This window comes from Castor canadensis, chromosome 11 (genome assembly GCF_047511655.1).
Source record: "Castor canadensis chromosome 11, mCasCan1.hap1v2, whole genome shotgun sequence".
Taxonomy (NCBI): Eukaryota; Metazoa; Chordata; class Mammalia; order Rodentia; family Castoridae; genus Castor; species Castor canadensis.
This window is the reverse complement of record NC_133396.1, coordinates 88,152,825-88,178,209: the sequence shown is the minus strand read 5'-3', so window position 1 is coordinate 88,178,209 and position 25,385 is coordinate 88,152,825. Positions and strand designations below refer to the sequence as shown.

General features: G+C 33.8%; 1 protein-coding gene across 9 annotated transcripts in view; it reads left to right on the top strand.

Annotated features, from left to right (window-relative positions):
* Positions 1-25,385, top strand: part of Rabgap1l (RAB GTPase activating protein 1 like) — a 750,530-nt gene that overhangs the window by 487,034 nt on the left and 238,111 nt on the right. For all 9 annotated transcript variants that reach the window (XM_074047408.1, XM_074047407.1, XM_074047406.1 and 6 more), the window contains 2 exons: positions 4,446-4,571; positions 7,155-7,298. In XM_074047408.1, coding sequence (XP_073903509.1) covers positions 4,446-4,571; positions 7,155-7,298 — 270 coding nt within the window. The remainder of the gene's footprint in view (positions 1-4,445; positions 4,572-7,154; positions 7,299-25,385) is intronic.

The following is a 25,385-nucleotide window of genomic DNA, read 5'->3' as shown; positions in this document are numbered from 1 at the left end:
GTAGGCAACATACAAAGTCTAGAGATTAGGGACACACAAATAACTTTAATGGACATAACAGAGTTTGGGGACTCAGGGATAGCAAAGAACTCATTGGGTTATAGGAAATACTAAAGAGTTTATGATTTAAGTGCCATTTATGATCAATTTTAAAAAATCAGTAAGATTTCAAAGGCAGAGCTGTACAGTATGTATAAACCAGGCTAGTCATTCATTCAGCCTGAGCTCATATGCCTTAATTATAAGGAGAACCTGGAAAGTGGTGCTTGTCAGTATTTGATTTATAAGAAGGTAACAGGAGGGGGACATTCTTCCCAGTAATACATAAGAAATGCTGTCATTTATATGAAAAATGTAAATGCTACTTCCTTTTAAGAACATATATTCCAATAAATCATTTGACAGTAGAAAGATCTTACAGCGCAAATTTGCTTTGTAATTTTTGATAAGCCCAAAGTTTTACCCATGCATCCAATTATTCTTTTTATTCTTTGAGTGCTATTGTAATAAAGTACTATTATAATTGCTGATGTGTAAGTTTGTTTTCAAGGAGATAAAGAAGGGAAACTTACATTTATTGATCACCAACAATATACATGTTATCTATTAAACATATTTCATTTAATCCTTACAGTATTCCTATAACATAAATATTATTATTTCCTTTTTTTTAGAACTAAAAAAATTCAAGCATACCTGCTTAATATCACCCAGCTAACAACTAAAAGCTTGTCTGGGAATTCATATCTATTGGTTTAACTCCAAAATCATCTTTTTCTACTGCATTGCCTTTTCTATATTCACTATGTCCATCTCTGGGATACCTTTTTGAAGAGAAGAGTTGAATATAGATTTTTGTAGATTACTCTTTCATATAAAAGAAAATGACAGATCCTTACCAACCAATGTATTTATATCCTTCTTTCCCTGTAACCTATTCTCCATACAGCTGCTAAGAATGACCTAGTAAAAACAAACATCAGGTCCCCTGCTTAAAACTTTTTAGTGTTTTCCCACTGCACTTCAGATACAGACCTAACTTTTCAATGTGGTCTATATCAAAGCTGTGCTGGAGCCAGAACATACCAGTTCATGAAAGCCAATTGTTAAATTTTCAGGAATTTTGTGAATCAGTTGTTAAACATTGTCATTGTTAAAATTAAATAAGATGAACTTATAATTAACTAACTTAATTTAAAAACAAAAGGTGCTAAATATTCAAAACTCATCACTTCCAAATATTTTACAAATATTTTAACTGTTAACCTGTGCTCTTGAGGTTATGTTGTCTGCGTCATATGTATGATAGAAATAGTATATAATGGTGCACTATGGCACTATTGATAGACATAATTTCTAACTCCAACCTGCTTATTTTTTAGTACTCTATGAGTTATGGATAGTGACCAAACCTGTTTAATGCTATAGCAGGACCCCTACTATCCAACTTGTTATTGGAATTATTTCTTCAGTATTCCATTTCTGTTTACAAAGCCAAGAATTTGTTATTGCAGTAATTTTTCTGCTATCTTGCAAGTCATTAATAACTACCTAGAAGTGAATTTGTTTAATATTTCCAAAATGTGTTTTCATATCATACATCTTATGTTGTATAATATCACAATGCTGAGTTCAGCCTTGGTTCACTGATATTGCCACTGCACTGAGATACGCTGTCTTCTTTAAAAACACATTATCATAACTTCAAAAGCAAAACATTATTACAACTCAGTTTGAGAATTTCCTTTTTTCTTTGAAGCATAAATATCAATTGATATTTGCTGTTTAGCTATAGTTTATATATTTCTAAATGCTTTTTTCATTTTTAAAATCACTGACATTTTTACTACTTTTATATGTATATCCTGACTGCTAATACTGATAATGAATACATTCATTGAAGAAGAAGTACTGGGGGAAGCTGAAGTAGGCATGCCAAACAGATTCTACTGAACTTTAGAACAAGAAAGTTGTATTTCTACTTTTCAAGGACTATACATATTTCTCATTAATTTCTCACTCATTTTATTAACAGCCTTTAAAAAACATCTTCTCAGGGGCTCATTTTAATCTGTTTTATGATGAGATAATATCTGAGATTCCAATTAGTTTATTATATCTGACTGCATTCATCACAAATAGTATTGATTCTGCCTTTGCTAGAATGGTATTTTATAGGTTTACTCTACTATTTTCATGTGGCACATTATAACTAAAAATTTAAAACTTGGCTATATTGCTGAAGTTAGACATAAAGGATACTAACTTTCAAGACTGCCTCCAATGTAGATGTATTTTTTTAAAAATAAAGATTATGGACTGGAATTATCAGTTAATATTCACAAATTTTGTTTTTTTTAGAGATCAAGTTCAAACTTTTAAATGATTTGTTTACTGTGTGTGAGAGAGAAAGAGAGCAGTAGAGGGGAGAGAGATACGACATTTAAGCTTCATATCTAAAAATAAGCAGAAATTTGTGTCCCTTTGTTATTACCCTATGATTATTTTGGATAATTTATTCTGATCTGGCTCATACCAGACCATTCCTCTACTTGTACTGTAGCTGTACCAATGCCATCTACACATCCAACTTTTCCTGTCCCAGGACTTCTGTGTCCTTATCAAGTGAGTTGCCTACTTATTCTTTGGGAAGGCTTTGTATCCAGCATCTCAGCTCTGCAGAGACTGTGTGTAGGAAGGCCACAGCCTCTAAATTGTTTATTTGCTTCAGTGGTTTTACCACATTTAAGGAAATAAAAGCTTATTATCCCCTTTACAAGACACCAAATGGTATAATATTCAACAATTTGTCATTCACTTAGAGAGACTGACTGAATTAGTTTTCTCTAGGGCTGGCTGCAGTTATCTTAGGTGTAAGTTTTTGAAAAGCCACTTGAAAACAGCGAAGATTACTAAGGCTTAGAATTTGGTAGTAAGAGAAGTATTATAGGCCACATAGGTGCAAGTCACAAGCATTGAAGGAATAAAGGACACAATGCACTTATAGTTTAAATAACCAAAAAGAAGCTAAAAACTGCCTAAGGACTTTAACAGCTAAGATCAAAGGCCAAACATTTTGAAAAGATCTTAAATAAAAAATGAAATAAGCAAATATTTAGAGTATCAAAGGGAAAACAGTGAAGTATACTTATTTAATTATAGGACATTTTAGTTAATAATTTAGGCATTTCATGGTTTCTAAGTAGAAAATAGAAGTGACTGATGGGTATAGGAATTTAAACAATTATATTTCTGAGTAGGTAAATAAAATGCTTCTTGGTTCAGTTATTCTGGCATGAAACTAATCTAACAAAGGTATAAAATACCATAATCAAATAGTATTTCCTAAATTCACATTTTCAGGGTGACTTTTAAAGTAGATGTTCGTATAACAGTTAATCCTTGAATAAGTCAGTGTCCTTTTCTGTCTGCTTGGGATAATTTTCAGAATATTGAGTATTTCCCTTTCCATATTCTTTCAGATTTTTGATAATACAATTTGGGGATTGTTTCTTTGATTTCAGACTTTCTTCTCTGTTCAGATAAAATATCTTAGAGGGTTAATACATTTTATTATTTATTTGAATCTTAATTATGGAAGCTTATAAGGTCCTTTCCTAGAATTTCTTTTTTATTGAAAAAAAATAGCATCAAGAAGACTCTGGGAGTGCAGAATCACACTGTCCATCAAAATTAAAACTTCACTCATCCTTTGAGTTGCCAATACCACTTTTGGGAATGTCCCTTATCTCTAGTGCATCCCTGCATGTGTAAAAAATGAAACATATACAAGATTTTTTTTGCAGCTATTGATGATAAAAATATTAGTACTATCCCAAGTATCCATTAATAGGAAACTGATTTAATGAATCAGATATATCCATACAATGGAATGCTGTGTAGCTGTTTTTAAAAAATAGGCAACTCTTTATTTACCAAGAGGGAAATCTAACTTATATCATTAGGGGGAGAAAAGTAAGATGTGTAACATGTATAGAATATTGTCTTTTCTGTAGGAAAAGGACAAATAATATATGAAATTTTATTATTTTGTTTGCACAAAGAAACACTGGTGGATACAGGAGAAATTACGAGATTGTGTACAAAAGGTGAGGATGCAGGTATGAGGGACTATTGTATGTTAGGACATTGTTTGGATTTTTTTAATCATGTGACTGTGTTCTTTTTTTTAAAGATAGCCTATGAATGGATGATAACATCATTAGAATTAACAGAAGAGAACAGTTCATTGTATCCTCTTCAGCAAGTGAGGCTTTGAACACAAATTTTACCTATGTCATTCTGCAGAAGACAGGCTCTGAAGGACTTCATTCACAACAGGCCTTCAGCCATTTGTGCAGAAGCTTAATAACATGAAGGAATTTTGTTGACATGCTGGCCAAATGTCACTCATTCATGTTTGATATGTTTGTATTTTCCTGTAGATGCCAGAGGAACAAGCATTCTGTGTTTTGGTGAAAATCATGTATGACTATGGTTTACGAGACCTCTACAAAAACAACTTCGAAGATCTTCATTGCAAATTTTATCAGTTGGAGAGACTAATGCAGGTAAATGAAAATTAAGATTTTATCAGTCAGGAATTTATTGAGTTCATGCAAAAGTCTATTAATATTGACTACCAATAATATGTAATAAAAGTTTAATGGAATACAACAGAAAATTTAAATAGGTTTGGTTTCTGACCAATATTTACATTGATCTCAATATCATAATAAATGTGTATAGCCACTGGACTGTTTTTAAAACAGTTTCACATTTTAAATATTCAACTTTAATACTTTGAAGTGTGGATATAGTGAGTTAATCAATGAAGAGTTTGCCAAATATTTGTGGAGAAATAAGGATACCAAATAAAAAAACATCTAAAGTATTTTCCCATACTAATTAGCACCACTACCATATTTGATTCACAGAGAGCACTTGAGAAAGAAAGATATTGGTAAGTGAATAAAATAAACATCTAAAATATCAAAACATAGATAACATATTTATTCTCAAACATTGTTGATGTCCTCATAATGTTTTTGTAAATGTATATATGTAAGAAACTTACTCTTAAGTATACACAAAATATTACAAAATAAAAAAGATTGTGAGCAAGGACAAAATTATTGACTTGAGCCTTCAAAGGGAATTATTGGGTAGCTTTGAAGTTTTACCAGAGGTTGAAAATTCTAAATTTATTATGGGTCTATTCAGAATATTCATATGATTTTCTCCAAAAGGGTGTCGGAACCCAAGAGAGAAATGAAAAGGAAATGCATCAGTTGATTAATTTTGTACTGAGAAATGGTAAAATTATTTGGAAATATAATAATAATATTTGGGTTATGGGAGTAAAAGATGTTGATAGAAGTGCATTGGCATAACCTGTCAGGAAATCATTTAGATACTTATTAGGTATCTAAAGAGGGAGATAAAGCTAATAGGAGGTTGAAAGACTAGAAGAACAGGGTAATTGAAGACTGAGAGTTCACCATGAGTTTAAAGAGAATTTGGAAAAGCGAATGTTTAAAAGTAGAAGACCTTGAATATGTAGAAGAAATGGAAAGAAGATGTAAAATGAGTCATAAGTACAATGACAGATGGGCATGGAGGGGAAAATAATTCTACAGAATGATCTGATGACTATGGGCATTAAAAGCAATAGGCTTCTTTTTAAAAATTTAATTTTGCAAAATAAATATTTGGGATATTTTCTGTGTTAGTCAGTTTTTCCTCACTGTGACACAATACCTGAGATGAACAACTTAAGGTAAAAAGGATTCATTTTGGCTAACAGGTTCAGAGGTTTCAGTCCAAGGTAAGGTAGGCTTCATTGCTTTGAGTCTGAGGTAAGGCAGAATATCATGGTGGTGGAAGCAGGTGGTAGAAGAAGCTGCTCACCTCATGGCATTCAGGAAGCAGAGAGACAGAAAGGGGCCAAGGACAAGACATACCCTCAAAAATGCACCACTACTGACTTACTCCCTCCAACCAAACTCCAGCTCCTAATAGTTCATTCAGCTATGAATTTATTAATTGATGAATACATTGATGAGATTAATACTTCATGATCCAGTCACCTCTCAAGAGCACTACCAGCTGGGGACAAAGCCTTTAACCCATGAGCCTTTTGGCAGGGCACTTCATATCCAAACCCTAACGCTTACATTTTACCTTTCTTTCACAAAAGTTCCTGTTTTTCAAAGGTGTGCATTGCTGAAAGCTTTCAAAAGGCAAAAAATTAGTAAATGAAGAACAAGTTTGTGGTATGAAGAAACTCTACCATATTTTTCTATTAGTCCTTTTTGTCCGCTAGCTTCATGACCATTTGGGCAACCCTGCCCCCCACCTTGAAGTACCAGATGGGCACATCTGGGTGTTTTTCAAAATGAACATCTTGTGCAATAAATGATTTATTTTGTCTTCTTGTAGTGTTTTTATGAAAACAAAATGAGCATTATCTTTTATATATATTTGCCTGTCTTTCAGTTATGGATGTAGCTGTGCTAATACTTTGCTCTGTGATTTTCATGCTTTTGATAAGTAGTTGTTTGTTTAATTTGGGAAGAAAGTAAACCTAGCATGAATATATTTTTAGGAGATATTCAGTTTCTTGCATTACACCTTGAAATAACTTTACTTTGCCACTTTTAATATGTTGAAGATAGGTTTTTAATATTTGGTTATGATTTAGAGTTTTTCAAGTGCTCAAAAATATGCCAAAATGGTATCATAGACCCCAGATGATGTTGATACAGATGGTGTCCAAAAAGAAGATACGATTCTTTTATAGCTAGGTAAGAGGAGAACACTGAATGGTGATGCTGTGTCTTGACCCTGACGTCAAGGTATTCATTACACTGCAGGTGTTCTGTCACAGCAAGCATTTCCCAAGAAATAAGAAAAGTAAGCAAAAGATAATTTTTGTTATTGGTTTATAACACAGCCATCTTTGTTTTCCTCAATTATCTGTCAGATGCTTAATTTCCATCTCCTCTCATCACTTCTGTGTAGTTATATAAAATGCAATGAATGCTGGAAAACAGTTAATGTGACCCCAGAAAACTTGTTATGAATTGCAGTTGTGGCAGCAAATAAAGCTTCTTCAGTGCTCCCTCCCCTAAATTTTTCACCTTGGCTTTTAGGAACAACTACCAGACCTTCACAGCCATTTTTGTGACCTGAACCTGGAAGCTCATATGTATGCATCCCAGTGGTTTCTCACCCTGTTTACTGCCAAGTTCCCACTCTGCATGGTGTTCCATATCATTGACTTACTGCTTTGTGAGGTAGAGTGACTCCTGTCTTTCATACTTAAGACAAAACAGAAAATAGTTCCTACTTAACATGGTTAGTTTTCTTTTTTCATGTGATATTAACTAATGAAAAGGTTCTACTTGAATTTTTAGTAAAGTATTTTATAATTTCATTTTTTGTGAGGAATAAAAATATTAAGGTATATGTAATTCCCACAAATTGAAAATGAGATCATTAAATTTATATAATTAAATTAATAATAATCCTATATCTGTATAATAATGTTTTATCAGAATAGCCAACTTTTTGAAAAGTTAAATGATCTTAGAATCAGTTTTTTTAATACTAACACAACTATACTCCAATAGTGAATATAAATGAGATTTTTGCAGTAACTAATTACTCAATTCATAAGATACCTCTGTGTATATGATGTTTGAGGCTCCTGCCATATTATGAGAAAAATGATAAAATTTTAGGTCATATAAGTATATTTCTGTTATGTTTTATTTCTTTGCAGTACTGGGGATCAAACCTTAGGGCTTTATGTGTGCAAGGCAAGCACCTTACCACTGAGTTATACCCCTATCCCAAATTATATTTTTACACAGTAGAATATTTCAGATGTTTGTTTTCAGAATTCTTTAGGTGTTTATACTTGTTTATTTTATTGGTTTTCTTGTTGTTGTTCTTTAGGTAACTATATTTATTCACTCTTCTTCTTTATGGGTGGTGGTGATAGGGGTTGAACCGGTGCTTCACTCATGCTAAGTATGTATTCTGCCACCGAGCTACACCCTCATTTACTCTTCTAAAGAAATAAGTAATGTTTTGTATACACACATCTTACGTTGCCTGAGAAAATGCTTGACAATTAGTATGATAGGAAAGTTGCTAGATGAGAAGTATGTATTTAATATGGCTGTACTCAGCAAAAGTAATCACTTTAAAACTTAGGTATATTATTATCAGCTTAATGTTACCTATACAACTTTTCATTACTACTAGCAGTTGTGTAGTACCTGAAGTTTGCAGAGTATTTTGTAAGCAAGTAAGAATTTGAATCATTTGTTAAACAAATTTGGTTGACGTGCTAGGATCATGAAAGAGGTTCTTGAATCCTGAACATATAGCACGTAGAGAAGCTGATTGATAAAACATTAATTCTCCTGTTCATTTTACTTATAAATTAGGTTTGTAAAATACCATTCTAAATGTAACCCAAAAGAAGAATGAAGAAATAGGAGCTAAAACCTTACTGAAAGTCAACATGGTATGATCACAATATACACAAAGCGAATGTAGGTATTTGTACTAAAACTCTGGCTTTGCCTGATTATCCCAATTGCTAAGTTGAATAGTTCTGGCTCCCCTATTTTAGTGCAACACACTTTGAAGCAAAAAAAAAAAAAAAAAAAAAATGGATGGGGAGACTGTGGGGAAAGGGTGTGGGAGGGTGAATATGGTGCAAATACTGTGTACACATGTAGTAGTAAATGGAAAAATGAGACCAGTTGAAACTATTCTAGGAATGGGGGAAAAGGGGATAAAAGAGAATTACGAAGGGAGTGAATTCAAGTATGATATATTTGACACATTGTAAGAACTTTTGTAAATGCCACAATTTACCCCCAGTGCAACAATAAAAAAAATTTTTTTGAAACCAAAAAAAACCAATTTCTCTGGCTGGGGGTGTGATTGCAGTGGTAGAGCACCTGCATAGCAAGCATTAGGCCCTGAGTTCAAACCTCAGTATACCAAAATAAATATATAATAAATTAAAAAACAAACTCACATCTTTGAATTCTATATTCTTAAAACAAGTTAATATTGAAGGTTAGTTTTGATAAGTAAATATTCATAGGCATTAATTATTGCATATCAAGTTAAGGTTAGTATTTCAAAAAATAGAGTGGCATATGACATTTAAACAGTTTTTGCATTGTATATTATATGCGCTTACAAATGTTATGCTTCATTTTTTCTAAAACAGGTTATCTAATTTCATACTGGATTAGGTCTGTGGCATTCATTATAGAAAAAGGAATGAAATTAATGTGCTTAATCGCATAGGTAAATTGGATTTTTAAAAATCGTTTTTGGTAGAATAGTAATCTGTAGTTTAGTTCACTGGAGCAATGGCTTTCTAAAGTTGTCTCTCTCTGAATAGTGGCATACCTGGCACCTGTTCACAGGTCTCCTGGAACCCAGATTCATATTCTCACGTGGTGATACTTGAATTTTTAATGTCAATTGCTAGGAAAATACCAACGTTTTTGGTCCTCAAAAGCAAACTAAATTTATAAACCTTCTCATCACTTGTCAACTGTGATCATGGTGAAGAAAGTTCCCAGTATTCATTACAATTAATAAAACCATCATAGATGTTACTTTCTCTTCTGTTAAATCTGTACTCTGTAGCTATTTAAGGAAGTTGCATAGCTTTTCAAAACATGGAATAGGTTATAATCACAGCCCCAGGTTTTCCAGGAAGTAACAGAGTAAAGTAGCTTTTCAAAATAAACTTTATTGAGAACAATCTTGTAGTGTGCTTCAGGATGTTTGTTCTTTCTACTAACTCATCTTTGTCAAGGATTATTTTCCGAAGGAAATTTTGAATAAACTTTGACTTCCTGCCTGTCTGTGTTTTCTCTTTGCCCCTTTCCTTCTTGTAGTTAACAAAATATTTATATCAAAAGCTATTCTTTCATATGTGATAAACTATTCTAATAGAAGAAATGGTAACACAGTCTTAAATACATCACTAGGTGTTTGTTTTTGTCATATTCTCCCTTTTTATGAAAACAATTCAAACCTTAAGGGTCATGAATTAACATTTAGTTACAAATAAAAGGTTAGGAAATTTTCATGGAAAAGTATTGATTTTTTTCAAAGTTCATCATTCTGACAAAATATTGGTCTGCAAAGTATTTTTCTCAAAGATCCTATTGTAAAGTGAAAAGGAAAGACACTGAATTTAAGATTTTACTATTAGAAGATATATCATCATGCCATGCTTTCCTAAACTGTATACTTTAAGATTTTTTCATCCATCCTGAGAGTAAGAACTTAAAGTTAATTTAGTTAATTTAGTAGAGAGTGAATAATTTCATAGACTTTGACAATACAGTTATATTTAAAATGTTTACTTAAGCCTGACTATAGAATGGTCTGGGTTTATTCCTTTGTTTAGTTGAAGATAGATGGCAACAAGACTTGAAATTAGCATTCAAAAATATATTTTGTTATTACACAATGAATGCAGGTCTCTGTAGATTATCTTTTAGTCAGTAATTGAAATGAAAATCATTTTTAAAAATGCTCTGCTTGCCAGGCACTAGTGGCTCATGCCTGTAATCTTAGTATTTGGGAAGCTAAGATGGGGTTCAAGGTTTGAGGCTAGCCTGGGCAAAAAGCTCCTATGACCCCCGTCTCCAAAATAACAAGCATAATGGACTGGAGATGTGGCTCAAGCAGTAGAACTCCTGCTTTGCAAGTGTAAAGCCCTGAGTTCAAACCCTAGTCTCACCAAAAAAAAAAAAAATTAAATAAAAAATGCTCTGTTTTATTATCTGTTTCTAGTTAGAGAGATAAGACAGCATATTAACATATTAACATTTACATTGTAAATATTGTGCTGCTAACCCACCAAGAATAAAACATTACACTTTTGAAATAACTTTTCATTGAAGCATAACAGAATAAAAGAAATTGTATAAAAGTTAGTATAAAACTTGTTTTTTTTTCCACAAAATGAACATGCTTAAGTTATCAGTACCCAGATCAAAAAGGAAGCAGAACATCATCTGCATTTTAGAACTCCCTTCCTTACTCCTCTAAGGAGTCAGTATTACCCTGCCTTTTAACAAGTCTTGCTTGTTTTATGTAAATATAATCATACAATATGAACTTTTTGTCTAATCTTTTTATTCATTATATTTGTGAAATTCATCTATGTTATTATATGTAGGCATGGTTTATTTTTCCTTTGTGTTACTGTACTGTAGTTTAGCCATTCTCCATTCTATTGTTGATAGGCATTTGAGAGAGAAGTGACCCTGATGGGAAAATTCTAGCAAAGTATTCAGTTTTAGAAGAAGCAACATAGAGACAATGTAGCAATGGGCATATGGGGATTTTGGCTCCTTCCTGGATCACCTTGTTAAAGTTACTTGACTTACATAAATCTCGGTACCTTTATTTGTAAAACGAGACCAGCAATACCTATCTCTCAGGTTTCATGTAGGGTTAAGTGAGTTTGTGGTGTAGAATGCTTAGCATGGTCCCTGAATACCCAGTTCATAATCGTTCCCTGCATTCTCTTGTGTTCATCTGTGTCGCCCTTTCAGCCACTGCTTAATTTCTTCTGTTAACGAGCCTTCTGCATCCAGTTGAGATAGATACTTCTTTACTAAAAGCAAAATTTTAGCCAGTGACTTTAGTGGAAATTTTGTTCTATTTCTTTTCCCAGTTGCAATTCATATAGTTCTCCAAAGGTGTTTTACTTTCTTTTTCTTCCCCTTCACCTTCTTAAACAAGATACAGAGAAAATTCCATAATTTCTCATAGTCTTGACAGGATGACTGACGCTAGTATATGAAGTTGACTCTTTTCAGATAGTTCAATTTTTAGAGTACCAAATATATTCACCTTTATATAGTAACTTGATATTTCATGAAATTTAAGGAAATCAGTGACTCTTCTAATTAGAATGTATCTCTTGCTCCTCCTTCCTTCTCAGGATGATGGGAAGAATGACAGTTCTGCATTACCTAATTAAATACCACCAGGTATAATTCCCCTTTGAAGGAAGTTTTCTGAAGTTAATTGAAGGATAAGTTCACTACATAATATTCTCTCCTTTTATCCCCAGTACCTCCCACAAAACTTCATCAGAATGCACTATAATAAGGACAATTAGATAAACATGAATGTTCTGAAAATTCAAAGTGTAGTATTTGGCCACAAAAGCAGAGAAAAAAGTGCTTTACCTAATCAATAAAGAATTGTATAGGCTACTTTAATGTTTTACTTATCAACAAAAATTTTCAGGATCAGAAAAACTGCCTTCTAAACTCTCACTCATAATAGCCCCCCACCACCCAAAGAAAAGAAAAGAAACCCTGGGAATAAACTTAGCTAAGGAAGTGAACATTGCAAAACACTGATGAAAAAAATTGAAGACACACAAAAAAATGTAAAGACCTTCCATTTTCATGGATTAGAACAATCAATATTGTTAAAATATCCATACTACCCAAAGCAACCTATAGATTGCAATCCCCATCAAAATACCAATGTCTTTCTTCACAAAACTAGTAAAGCAATCCTAAAATTGGAAACACAAAACTCCAAATACCCAAAGCAATAGAGCAAAAGAGCAAAGCTGGAGGCATCTAACAACTGACTTGAAGACATGCTACAAAGTCAGAATAACTAGAACAGCATGGTATTAGCATAAAAACAGAGATATAGGCTAAAGGAACAGAGTAGAGAACCTGGAAATAAAAACACACATCTACAGCCATCTGATTCTCATCAAAGGTGCCAAGAACATACATTCAGGAAAGGACAGCCTTTTCAATAAATAGTGCTGGGAAAACTGGATATCCACATGCAGAAGATTGAAACATGACCCGTATTCCTCATTCTGTACAAATGGCCAACAAATGAAAAAATTTTCAATATCATTAACCACCAGGGAAATACAAATGAAAACTACAATGGGCTACTGTATCACCCCAGTTTAGAATGGTTATCAAAAAATAATGATAATATTGAAAGAAAAAAATAAGCAATAGAGAAATAAAACATCACTATGAATTGTGAAGTCATAGATGAAGATTTGCTGAATTAAATATCTTTGTTCCACCACCTTTATAGATCTGTAGTTTGCAGAAGTAGTGAGATTGACATGACAATGATTTGAAATATCTTTAAGCATTTTAAGTGGGTCATACCAAAGAAAACTATTTTCTATCCATTGACTTCCAAAGGAGAATTAAAAGTAGTTAATGATAAGTTAGGGATTTCTGATGACTTAAAGAATGTCTGGTTGTACATGTAAAAAGAAAAATGCGTTGATATTTGGCTGAATAAACCACACTTATTGACAAAAATCAATATAGCATTCAATATACTCATCTAAGGAGTAATAAAGTAATAAATAATTGAAAAAAAAATGATAACACATAACAAATGCTGGTGAGGATATAAAGAAAAAGGAGCCCATATACTTTTGACGGGAATGTAAATTAGTCTGCGTGACACATCAGCTCTAATACCAGTAGCTCTTAGCAATATCCTCATGTATCTTTTAGATAAAATTCCTGTGAGAGAACCTGATTGGTCATATACATATTTTAAAAATAAGCCTACATAGCCATAAGTACACAGGTATGGGTCACCTTAAGCCAGCTGTCAGTCTTTTATCTAGTATGCTGTGCAAGCGATTAGACTAGAGTTAGTCATGCCACCTACAACCCTCTTAACAGGAGCTGCACATGGAGATTAGATTTTCTGAAGAGGAACATTGTAGATCTGGCACAAGAAGACATTTCTAGTGTGTATATAGCTGAGAGCCTAGTATTGACAGGCTTGAAAGTAGGTATTTGATGAATATAATATCAAATAAAACTTACACATCTCAAAAACAAACTATATTTTATCCAACCATAGGTATTTATGTAATAAGACTGGGGAGTGGAATAGTAAAATAGGACGTAATCTTTAAAATTATAATTGTGTGCTTTAGAGTTGAAGTGGTTGCTGTGTTCCAAGTCATTTTCCTGGTATATGTTTGTAGGAAGGTTTCTGAATAAAGCTAACTTTCAACTTTGACCTATGTAAGTTATTTTAATGATTATCTGCAAACCTATATGAAGTATCTGAATGTTTCAATTGTCTGTAAATTGGGTTGTGAAAACATCTTTTAATACTTGATGAAAGACCTCCATTACAATTATTAGAGGAACAATTAGTGTTCCTCTAAGAGCTTATTTATATTGTACAATAGAGAAAGAATTCTGTAATACAATATAAACTGACAACAGATTTGAAAATTTAATTCTATATAGACATACCAGTACTAGAATTGTTATCAACTGGTGGAATCCAGCCACCAGCAATGAATTGCTGATTACATTGGTTAAAAAGAGGCATAATAGGACCTTCTGGTCTGCTTTTTGGGTTGTGTCATCAGGGCATTCAGAAAGCTCTTATTTTTTAGAAGTGCACTTGACATTTTGTCTCTTGTGCATGTACTAGTAGTATAGTCCATTTTGCTCTTCTTTTCTAAAGAATAAGGCCAGAAAATTTTCCATAATTGAATAGAATAATTATCTGTTGGTACACTGGCTCATTGACCTATTGGATTGCAGCTTGGGTCATGTCATAGTCTGGTAGTTGTTTCTTGTGCACTTAAAGCATCTAGTAGTATGTTTCTTACTGAAGGCATGATCTAGTTCTCCTAGTACCCCAATGAAGTAAGTACATATTATTTCAGAATACTTCTCTCTTGATTTGCAAATTGACAAATAAACAAGAAAGAGTCCATTATCCATAAGAAATTGTTTGTGTTTGTGGTGCTGGGGATTGAACCCAGAGCCTTGTGCATACTGGGCAATTGTTCTACTTCTAAGCTCATCCCTAGCCCTTGGTTTTTTGAGACAGGGTCTATCTATGTAGCTCAGGCTGGCCCTGAACTTGTTATTTAGCTCACCATTACCTCCAACTCATGATCCTCATGTCTCTGCCTCCTGAATTCTGGGATTACAGCCATGTGCCAGCACCCCTGGCTATGACATCTTAGGGTAGAGAAAAATTAATGCATCCTTAGTTCTCAGAATCTCTTATCCTACAGATCTATTTAAAATATTATTTAGTAATAGTAACATGACTGTGAAAGGATGAAAGGTAGATATCTAATGTACTAAAAAATCTCTAGTCTTTGTGCCCTCTATTTTATCACTAAATAGAATCAAAGCACATTTTATCTAATTAATAAGCTTTCAATCTGAAAAATAGTTGAAGCTAATATTGCTTAACATATCAAGTAGTGTGAGTCAACCTTGAAATACTAAATTTTCAGGCTTCTGACAAACAGATCACCTTTAGAAATCACATATTATTTAGCCTATTCACCTATCTAGTTTGTATGATCTAATTCTGATTCCAGATCTTTTTTTTTCCCAAAAAATCAGCACACTTGCCTTCTGTCTTTTAGGGAACTGCATGAAATTTTACAAAACCTTCTGTGAGAATCTCCCTGTTAATCTCAGAAGAGCATATTAGTACAGTCCAATATGAAAGATATATAGTTCAATGTCAATGTTAGCTGAAGTCATACCAGTGAGTCTTGAAAGATGGATGGAGCGATTTTTTTTCTCCCAGCTCACATTACCTGTTGTAGTCTGCAGAGAACTCATCTTAGATGAAGAATCAATTGGGGTAGGATTTCTCTTTGTGCTTCTCCCTCTCCTACCTGTTCTTCAGGGTAACACCCAAGTCTGTTCAGCCACCTGTTTCTTGGTACCTCAGGAAAACACTGTGTGAAGCTTTCTCTCTCTTACTTATCCCTCTAGACTTTCCATATTTTGCCGTCTGCTTTTACTTCTTTATCTGGTTGACTTCCTTCCTCTTGTTAGGTTTTGGCCTGGGTTTTAGTTACTCACTTTCACCTAATGTTATGCTAGAGAATACTTCACACTGGAATGAAGAGGCATGAAAGAAAACCACTAGCTCTCAGGATCCACCATAAATAAGTCAAACAGACATTTTCCCTTGCCAAAATGACTGCCTGTTGGCATAACTTAGTTCTAAGATTCTCTATCTTATTTCTCTGCTTAGAGTTGTATTACCAAAGACCCTCTTGTATTTTATACATTTTATACTAGGTCAGGGAGTGCCTAGTTCCAGAAGGAAAAGAGGGATGTGCAGTGCTCCAAAAAGGGATTGAGAGAAAAGGAAAAAATCCTGACCTATCTTATTTGATGTCCCATGTGGGTATTATTCCACTCCCAGTATTTAATAGGCCACCCATTTTTGAGATCCTTGGTATCAATAAACCATCCCTTCAGGTATATTGGGATGAATGTGATGGTAGCAGAGCCACAAAGCAACCTACTTAAAACTCCTGTGGGATGGAGCAGAAAGTTATGGTGAAGCTGCAGCCTCAGCCAGAATAGTGGAATGAAAGTCAGTGAGCCTTTAGCCAGTGGTCAGCTCAGAGTGAAGTGGGACTTCTCATTCTTCTTTATACCAGTCTTTAGTATTATACCAACCAACGTATTTTTTAATCTGTGTGTTTTTCTCCAGGAAATGTGAACCACTTTTTAAATATCTTTGGTAAAGATAATTATGATTTTAGTTAAAGTTTACTGATAAACCTGAATTACATTTTACCTACCTATCTTTGCTTTCAAATCTTTACTACTTGATGCCAAATAGTATTTTGAACCCAAAGGAGTTTTACCCCTTTTCCCTGGTCTTTCAAGTCATAGAACTACTCCTAGTCAGTAAATATCTATTTTTTAAAATAGCTTTATTGTATTTTTAAATTGGCATACATTAATAATATGAGGGGAGTTCATTGTGGTAATTCCTTATGTGTACAGTGTATTTTGAACAAGTTCACCCCCTCCATTACATTATATTTCTATTCAACCTCCTTTTTTCTTTCTTCCCCCATATTCAAACAGTGTTTGGTGGGTTTCATTATGCTGTCTTCATATACCTCGTGTGTGTGTGTGTGTGTGTGTGTGTGTGTGTGTGTGTGTGTGTGTAGCATACTTCAAACCTCTTCAACTCTCAGTATCCTTTCCTCTCCCCCTCCCCCTCCTGCTGATTCCTCCACCAGACAGTCCCCCTTTAACATTCATGTCCCATTATTGCTATTATTCGCATCATCATTTTAGGTCTAGGTTCCACAAATGAGCAATATTTGGCTTTTTTGAGCTTGGCTTATCTTCCTCAACAGAATGATCTCCAGTTTTATCTGTTTTCCTGCAAAGACATAATTTCATTTTCTTTATGGCTGAGTAGTATTCCTTGGAATATTTTCTTTAACAATTCATTAGTTGTTAGGCACCTTTGCTGATTCTACAGAGGTGAACAGAGGTGCAATAAACATGGATATTCAGCAATCTCACTTGTGTATTGATTTATACTCCTTTGAATATATGTCCAGGAGTGGTATGATGGGATAAGATAGTTTTTTGAGGAACCTCTATATTGATTTCCATACCATTTGCACTATTTTAAATTCTCACCAACAGTATATCAGTGTTCCTTTTTCCCTGCATCCTCACCAGCATTTGTTTGTGTTTGTTTTCTTGATGATTGCTAATCTGACTAGCGTGAGATGGAATCTTCATGTAGTTTTGATAAGAACTATTCAATTCATTTGCCTATTACTAATCAGATTATTTGTTCTTTTGCTGTTTAATTCTTTGAGTTCTTTGTATATTCTGGATTTTTCTTTTTTTTCTTTTTGCAGTACTGGGGCTTGAACTCCAGGTCTTCACCTTGAGCCACTCCACCAGCCCTGTTTATTTTTGTGAAGGGTTTTTCAAGATAGGATCTCATGAACTATTTGCCTGGGATGGCTTTGAACAGCCATCCTCCTGATCTCTGTCTCCTGAGTAGCTAGGATTAGAGGTGTGAGCCACCAATGCCTGGTTATATTCTGGATATTAATCCTTTATCTGTTGAATAAACTGGTGAAGATTTTTTCCCACTTTACAGATTGTCTTTTATTCTTGTAATTCTTTCTTTTGATGTGCAAAAACTTTTTCATTTAATTCAATCCCATTTCTCTATTCTTGCTTGTATTTCCTGGGGAATTAGAATCCTATTCAGAAAATAATTGCCTATACCTACACCTACACCCACTCCTACACCCATACCTATACCTGTATCTTCCAGAGTTTCCCTGTAGTAGTTTCAGGTCTTACATTAAGATCTTTGATCCATTTGGAGTTGATTTTTATATAGGGTGAGAGATAGGGTTCTAGTTTCAGTCTTCTTCATGTAGCTAACCAGTTTTCTCAGCACCATTAGTTGAAGAGGCTGTCTTTTCTCCAATGTATGATTTTGGCTCCTTTGTCAAAGATTAGATGGCTGTAGCTATGAGGGTTGTTTTCTATTCTGTTCCATTGGTCTTTGTGCTATTTAAGTTATGACTTGGTAGTAAAATTTGAAGTCCCATATTGTGATACCTCCATTGTTGCCCTTTTTGTTCAGGATTACTTTTGCTATTCAGGATCTTTTGTTCTTCCATATGAATCTAGGGATTGATCTTTCTATTTCTGTAAAAAATGACATTGGAATCTTATGTCATTGCTCTGAATTTGTGGATTGCTTTCAGTCATATAGCCACTTTCACAATTTTAATTCTGACAATCCATGAACATAGGAGGTATTTCCATCTTCTGATGTCTTCTTCAATTTCTTTCTTCAAAGTTTTAATGTTTTCATTGTAAAGGTCTTTCACCTCCCTGATTAAGTTTATACCTATGGCTTTTTTTTTTTTTTTTGAGACTATTGTGAATGGAATTGTTTTCCTGATTTCTTTTTTCAGCCTGATCGTTGTTGGTATATACAAAAGCGACTGATTTGAACAACTGTATGTTGATTTTATATCATGCTGCATTGCCAAAAGTGTTTATCAGATCTGTCAGTTTTTGATAAAATCTTTAGTATCTTCTAAGTTTAGGATCATATCATCTGAAAATGGGAATAATTTGACTTCTCCATTTGAATCCTTTATCTCTTTCTCTTGCCTTATTGCTCTGGCTAGGAATTTCAGTACTATATATGAATAAGAATGGGGAGAAGGGATACTCTTATCTTGTTCCTGACTTTAAAGGAAATGATTTCATCTTTTCCTCATTTAGTATGATGTTAGCTGTAGGTTTATCATATGTAGTATGTTGAGATGCATTCCTTCCTGGCTTCTTCAGAGTATTTATTACCATGAAAGGATTTGGAATTTTGTCCAAGGCTTTTTCTGCATGCATTGAGGTGATCATGTGATTTTTATCCTTAATTCTGTTTATGTGTTATATTACATTTATTGATTTACATATGTTGAGTCATCTTTCTTCTCTGGAATGAAACCAACTTGATTGTAGTGTATGATCTTTTTAATCATGTTAATATGATTAATATGTTAATCATGTTTAATAATGTTGTTGAATTCAGTCTGAAAGTATTTTATCGAAAATTTTGGCATCTGTGTTCATTAAAGAGATGACCTATATTTTTATGTACTCTCCAGTTTTGGAATTAGTGTAATACTGGCTTTATAGAACGAGGTTGACTAGTGTTCCTTCCCTTTCTATTTCATGGAAAAGTTTGAGTAGTAATTGATCTTAGTTCTTTTTTAAATATCTAGTAGAATTCAGCAGTGAATCCTTTGGGTTTTGGAGTTTTTTTTTTTTTTTGGTTGGATACTCTATTATTGCTTCAATATTGTTGCTTGACTTAGATCTATTTAAGTGGTTTATATCCTCTTGCTTCAATTTTGATAGGTCAAATGCATCTAGAAACTTATCCATTTCTTCTAGATTTTCCAGCTTATTTGCATATAGGTTTTCAGAGTATTCCCTCATGATCTTGTTGATCTCATTGGTGTTTATATAGTATCCCCTTTTTCATCTCTAATTGTATTATTATGGGCCTTTTCCCTCTTCCTTTTAGTCAGCTTGATTTGGAGTTTATCAATCTCATTTATCTTTTTAAAGAGCCAAGTTTTTGATTCATTGATTCTTGCTATAGTTGTTTTGTTTTGTTGATGCTTTTGTTGCATTAATTACTTCCCTAATCTTTATTATTTCTTTCTGTAGGTTAATTTGGGGTTTTACTTGACTTGATTTTCTAAGAGCTTGAGGTTCATTATTTGGCTATTTATTTGAGATCTCTGTAGGTTTTTTTTTTCTTAATGTAGGCATTCATAGCTATAAACTTGCCTCTTAACACTGTATTTCACAGGTTGTGTTTTCATTTTCATTAGATTCTAGGAACTTTTGGATTTCCTCCCTTATTTCTTCTGTGACCCACTGACTATTCAAAAATGTGTTGTTCAGTCTTCAGGTGTTTGGATTTTTCTGTTGCTTCTTTTTCTGTTGACCTCTAGTTTTATTCCATAATGGTCTGATAGAATGCAGGGAGTTATTTCAACTTTCATACATTTGCTAAGACTAGCTTTGTGTCCCAAAATATGATCTATGTTGTAGAAAATTCTATAAGTGGTTGAGAAGAATGTATACTGTACAGCAGCTGGATGATCTATCTGTTGGTGAAAGTGAGTACTAAAGTCTCCCGCTATCATTGTGCTGAGTTCAGTCTGTGCTTTTAAGTCCAGTAGTGTTTGTTTAATGAAGTTGTGTGCACTGACATTTGGCATATGTATGTTAACAATTGTTACTTCCTCTTGATAGTTTGTTTATATGAAAAGTGACTTTGTTTCTTCTGACTAATTTTGGTTTTATCAGATATGAGTATAGCTAGTTCTGCCTCCCTTCTGGGTCCATTTGCTTGGAAGATGTTTTTCTACTCTTTCACACTAGGCCACTGTTTGTTTTTGTCATGAGATAGCATTTATTGTAGACAACAAATGGTTTGGTCTTGCTTCTTAATCTAACTCACCATTTTATAGCTTGTAATTGTGAATTAAGACCATTTACATTCAGTGTTAATATTGAAAGGTATTTTCAATACCTTTCAATACCTACTGCCATTTTGTTGTTTTTTACAGTGTGATTCTTTTCTACTCTTTGTTTGCTTATCTTTTCATCTTTAGGATTCATTTTCCCCATGTTTTTTACTACATTTATCTTTCTCTTCTGTGTATAGGATTACATTGAGTATCTTCTGCAGTGCTGGCTTGGTCATAAATTGCTTTGGTTTTTGTTTATCATGGAAGGTTTGTATTTTTCCTTTAGTTATGAGTGATAGGTTTGCTGGATAGAGTGATCTAGTTTTGCAGTTATTTTCTTTCTGTGCTTAAAATACATCATTCTATGCCCTTCTTGCCTTTAAGGTTTCTATTGAGAAATCTGTTGTTGTAATGGGTTTGCCTTTATATGTGACTTACCACTTCTCTCTTAAAGCTTTCAATATTCTTTCCTTATTCTGCACACTTAATATTTTAAATATTATATGTTTTGGAGTGGTTGTTTTCTGGTCTTGTTTGCTGGGTTTTCTAAAAGCCTTTTGTACCTGGATGACGATCTCTTTCTCAAGATTTGGGAAATTTTCTCCCCTTATTTTATTGAATATGTTTTCTTTCCCTTTAGCTTAAACCTCTTTTCCTTTTATACCCATGATTTATAGGTCTGGTCTTTTAATAGTATCCCAGAAGTCTTGTATGTTTCATTTGTATTTCTTTATTTTTTTTTCCTTTTTCTTCATCTGACTTCTAATATATCTACTTTGTCTTTGAATCCTGATATTATGTCCAATTTGATCTAGTAAACATCTACTAAATTTTCCTTAGTTTAGGGAAGGAATTTAATTTGGTTGCAACAAAATAAAAAGAAAACTTTTTTTCCATTTTTCCTTAATGGGACTATTTTAAGGATTTATTTAGATCAGATAAGCCAACCCATGTACACAAAAATGAGTGAAATAGGCTGAGTACAAAATGATACAGACTAGCAGAGACTGCAGTGAACTGGATACTCCATGAAAAGGAACTCAAATTTAACAGTTGTGAAAATATTATGTCATCAAACCATATGTTTCTTAGGGTTGATTTTTTCTATTTCTGTGAAGAATGTCATTGGAATTTTGATGGGGATTGTGTCAAGCATGTAGATTGCTTCTGGTAGTAGGGTCATTTTCACAATGTTGATTCTATCAATCCATGAGCATGGGAGATCTTTCCATCCTCTGATGTCTTCTTCGATTTCTCTCTTTGGTGTTTTACAGTTTTCATTGAAAAGGTCTTTTGATTTCCTTTATTACATTTTTTCCAAGGTACTTTATTATTTTTGATGCTATTGTAAATGGGATTTTTTTCCCTGATTTCTTTTTCAGTCTGTTCATTGTTGGTATATAGGAAAGCTACTGATTTCTTTGTGTTAATTTTGTATCCTACTACTTTGCCAAAAAGAGTTTATGATTTCTAATAGTTTTTTGTTGTATAGTTTTTGGGGTCATTTAGATATAGGATCAGGTCATTTGTAAATAGGGATAGTTTGACTTCTTCCTTCCTTATTTGAATCCCTTTTATTTCTTGCTCTTGTCTTATTGCTCTGGCTAGGAATTCCAAAACTTTATTGAATATGAGTGGGGAAAGTGGGCATCCCTATCTTGTCGTCCTCACTTTAGTGGGAATGGTTTCAGTTGTTCTCCATATAGTATAATGTTGGTGATTACTTTTGTCATGTAGAGCTTTTATTATGTTGAGGAACATTCCTTCTATTCTTCAGAGCTTTTATCATTTGAGGGTATTAAATTACAGAGCCATAACAATAAAAACAGCATGGTATTGGCAGAAAAAAAGAAAGACCAATGGATTAGAATAGAAGACCCAGACATAAACCCACACATCTACAGCCAACTGAACTTACACAAAGGAACCCAAAGCACAGAAATAGAGGAAGGAGTGACAGTTTACAGCTGCAGCAGGTACAAAGTTTTTCTTTTAGGGGCAGGGAATGGAAATGTTTTTGAATTATTTAGTGGTAATGGTTGTACAATATCATGAATGTACTAAAAATTCATGAATTGTGTACTTTTAAAGATCAATTTTTATTTCAATCTTAAAAAAAAATCTTAAGGGGACAGAAGAGTCCGTGTTAACACAAAAATTCTAGAGACACATCTTAGATGCAAGATTCTTTGAGGGTTTATCCCTATCTACAAGTATAACACACATCCTCAGTTTTCTTCCTTTATCAAAGATTAAAGAGAGGTGATTTAGCAGTTGTTTATAACTATACATTGAAACGTGTTCAGACTAATGGATGTATGCTTTTTGATCAGTTCAGTCAAATGCACAGCAATAGCATCAAAGAATTATTGGGTTATAACTTTCTGTCCCAATGGGAGCTATCAAATAATATGGGTGCAGTCCTTTCTCTGGAGGGAACTGAGGAGTGAAATAGAAAGGCCTGAGATGGTGCATTTGTTTCATTTCTTTGAATTCATTAGTTTGGCATATTCTAAGAAGTAGGTAATAATCTAAGATAATGGATTCAGAGAAACACAAAACTTATAGGAAATATTCCAGGAAATATGTTTCTGTGGTTCCTATGTTTTTAGTGTTGATTTTTGGGGTAAAAACATTGGCGTGCTGATTTTTTTCAAGGCTTTTTTGTTCAAATGTTACCATGGGTCTATCAACAAAGCCAAGTTGACAGAGAGCAGATGCGTATTTTAACAGCTAAACTTCCTCGACAGTCGTGTCTGGATCAGCTGTTTCACAGCAGTGCTGAAGCAATGACAAATTGTGATTAAAAATAGGCAGATACTTTATGTCATAAAGATTTAGAAGAACAAGATGGAACCTTTTAGAGTTGGAAGTTGCCAAACACAGAAAGGCTATGCATTTTCCCAATATAAAGTACTTTGAGACTTATTCAGATGTTTACTTTCAACTAAGATGGAAAATTATATGTTATTGTTAATAGTATCCTATAAACATTAAACTTAAAATCTAAAACCACTCCTTTTACCAGATTAACACAAGTTTCAAAAAATTGTATTCACAAATACTTTTTTAAAAAAGAAAAGTATAGGTTGTTTCTCAATACATTTTTTATGGTTGATACTAGCCACTCTTACTTTGATTAAGCCTATTTCTTTCTTTAACAATAAAAATAGATGATCAGGCTTAAGAGATTTCGCACCTACATGAATGGTAGAACCGCTAGATTGGTTTTGTTATATGTCAGCCCAGTTGTATGCTATAGGACAAATGGTTTGTGCAGTTCTGGTCTGGGGACATGAATGTGACTAGCTGCTGTTCTCTCTTTTTCTGAAGTTTAGCCTTGTGGCTAAGTGGAATTCTTTGAGCCTTATATTAAAACACAAGTGTTCTATAACCACTCTTCTTGCTTTCAAATTATGGAACTTCAGATGCTCACTGTGCTCATTGTATGCAAATAGACCCACCTTGAGCCCTCAGCCAACAATTATTGTGCTCTCTTCTAGAAGTCAGTCACAGTAATTGATGAAGACATAGAACTGATAGACATTTTTTTTTGCTTCCTTTTTCTTTTTTTTTTTAAATTTTATTATTCATATGTGCATACAAGGCTTGGGTCATTTCTCTCCCCTGCCCCCATCCCCTCCCTTACCACCCACTCTGCCCCCTCCCTCTCCCCACCACCCCCTCGATACCCAGCAGAAACTATTTTGCCCTTACCTCTAATTTTGTTGAAGAGAACATATAGGCAATAATAGGAAGGAACAAGTGTTTTGGCTGGTTGAGATAAGGATAGCTATACAGGGAGTTGACTCAAATTAATTTCCTGTGCGTGTGTGTTACCTTCTAGGTTAATTCTTTTTGATCTAACCTTTTCTCTAGTTCCTGGTCCCCTTTTCCTGTTGGCCTCAGTTGCTTTTAAGGTATCCACTTTAGTTTCTCTGCGTTAAGGGCAACAAATGCTAGCTAGTTTCTTAGGTGTCTTACCTATCTTCACCCCTCCCTTGTGTGCTCTCATTTTTATCATGTGCTCAAAGTCCAATCCCATTGTTGTGTTTGCCCTTGATCTAATGTCTGCATATGAGGGAGAACATACGATTTTTGGTCTTTTGGGCCAGGCTAACCTCACTCAGAATGATGTTCTCCAATTCCATCCATTTACCAGCGTATGATAACATTTCATTCTTCTTCATGGCTGCATAAAATTCCATGGTGTATAGATACCACATTCTCTTAATCCATTCGTCAGTGGTGGGGCATCTTGGCTGTTTCCATAACTTGGCTATTGTGAATAGTTCTGCAATAAACATGGGTGTGCAGGTGCCTCTGGAGTAACCTGTGTCACAGTCTTTTGGGAATATCCCCAAGAGTGGTATTGCTGGATCAAATGGTAGATCAATGTTTAGCTTTTTAAGTAGCCTCCAAATTTTTTTCCAGAGTGGTTATACTAGTTTACATTCCCACC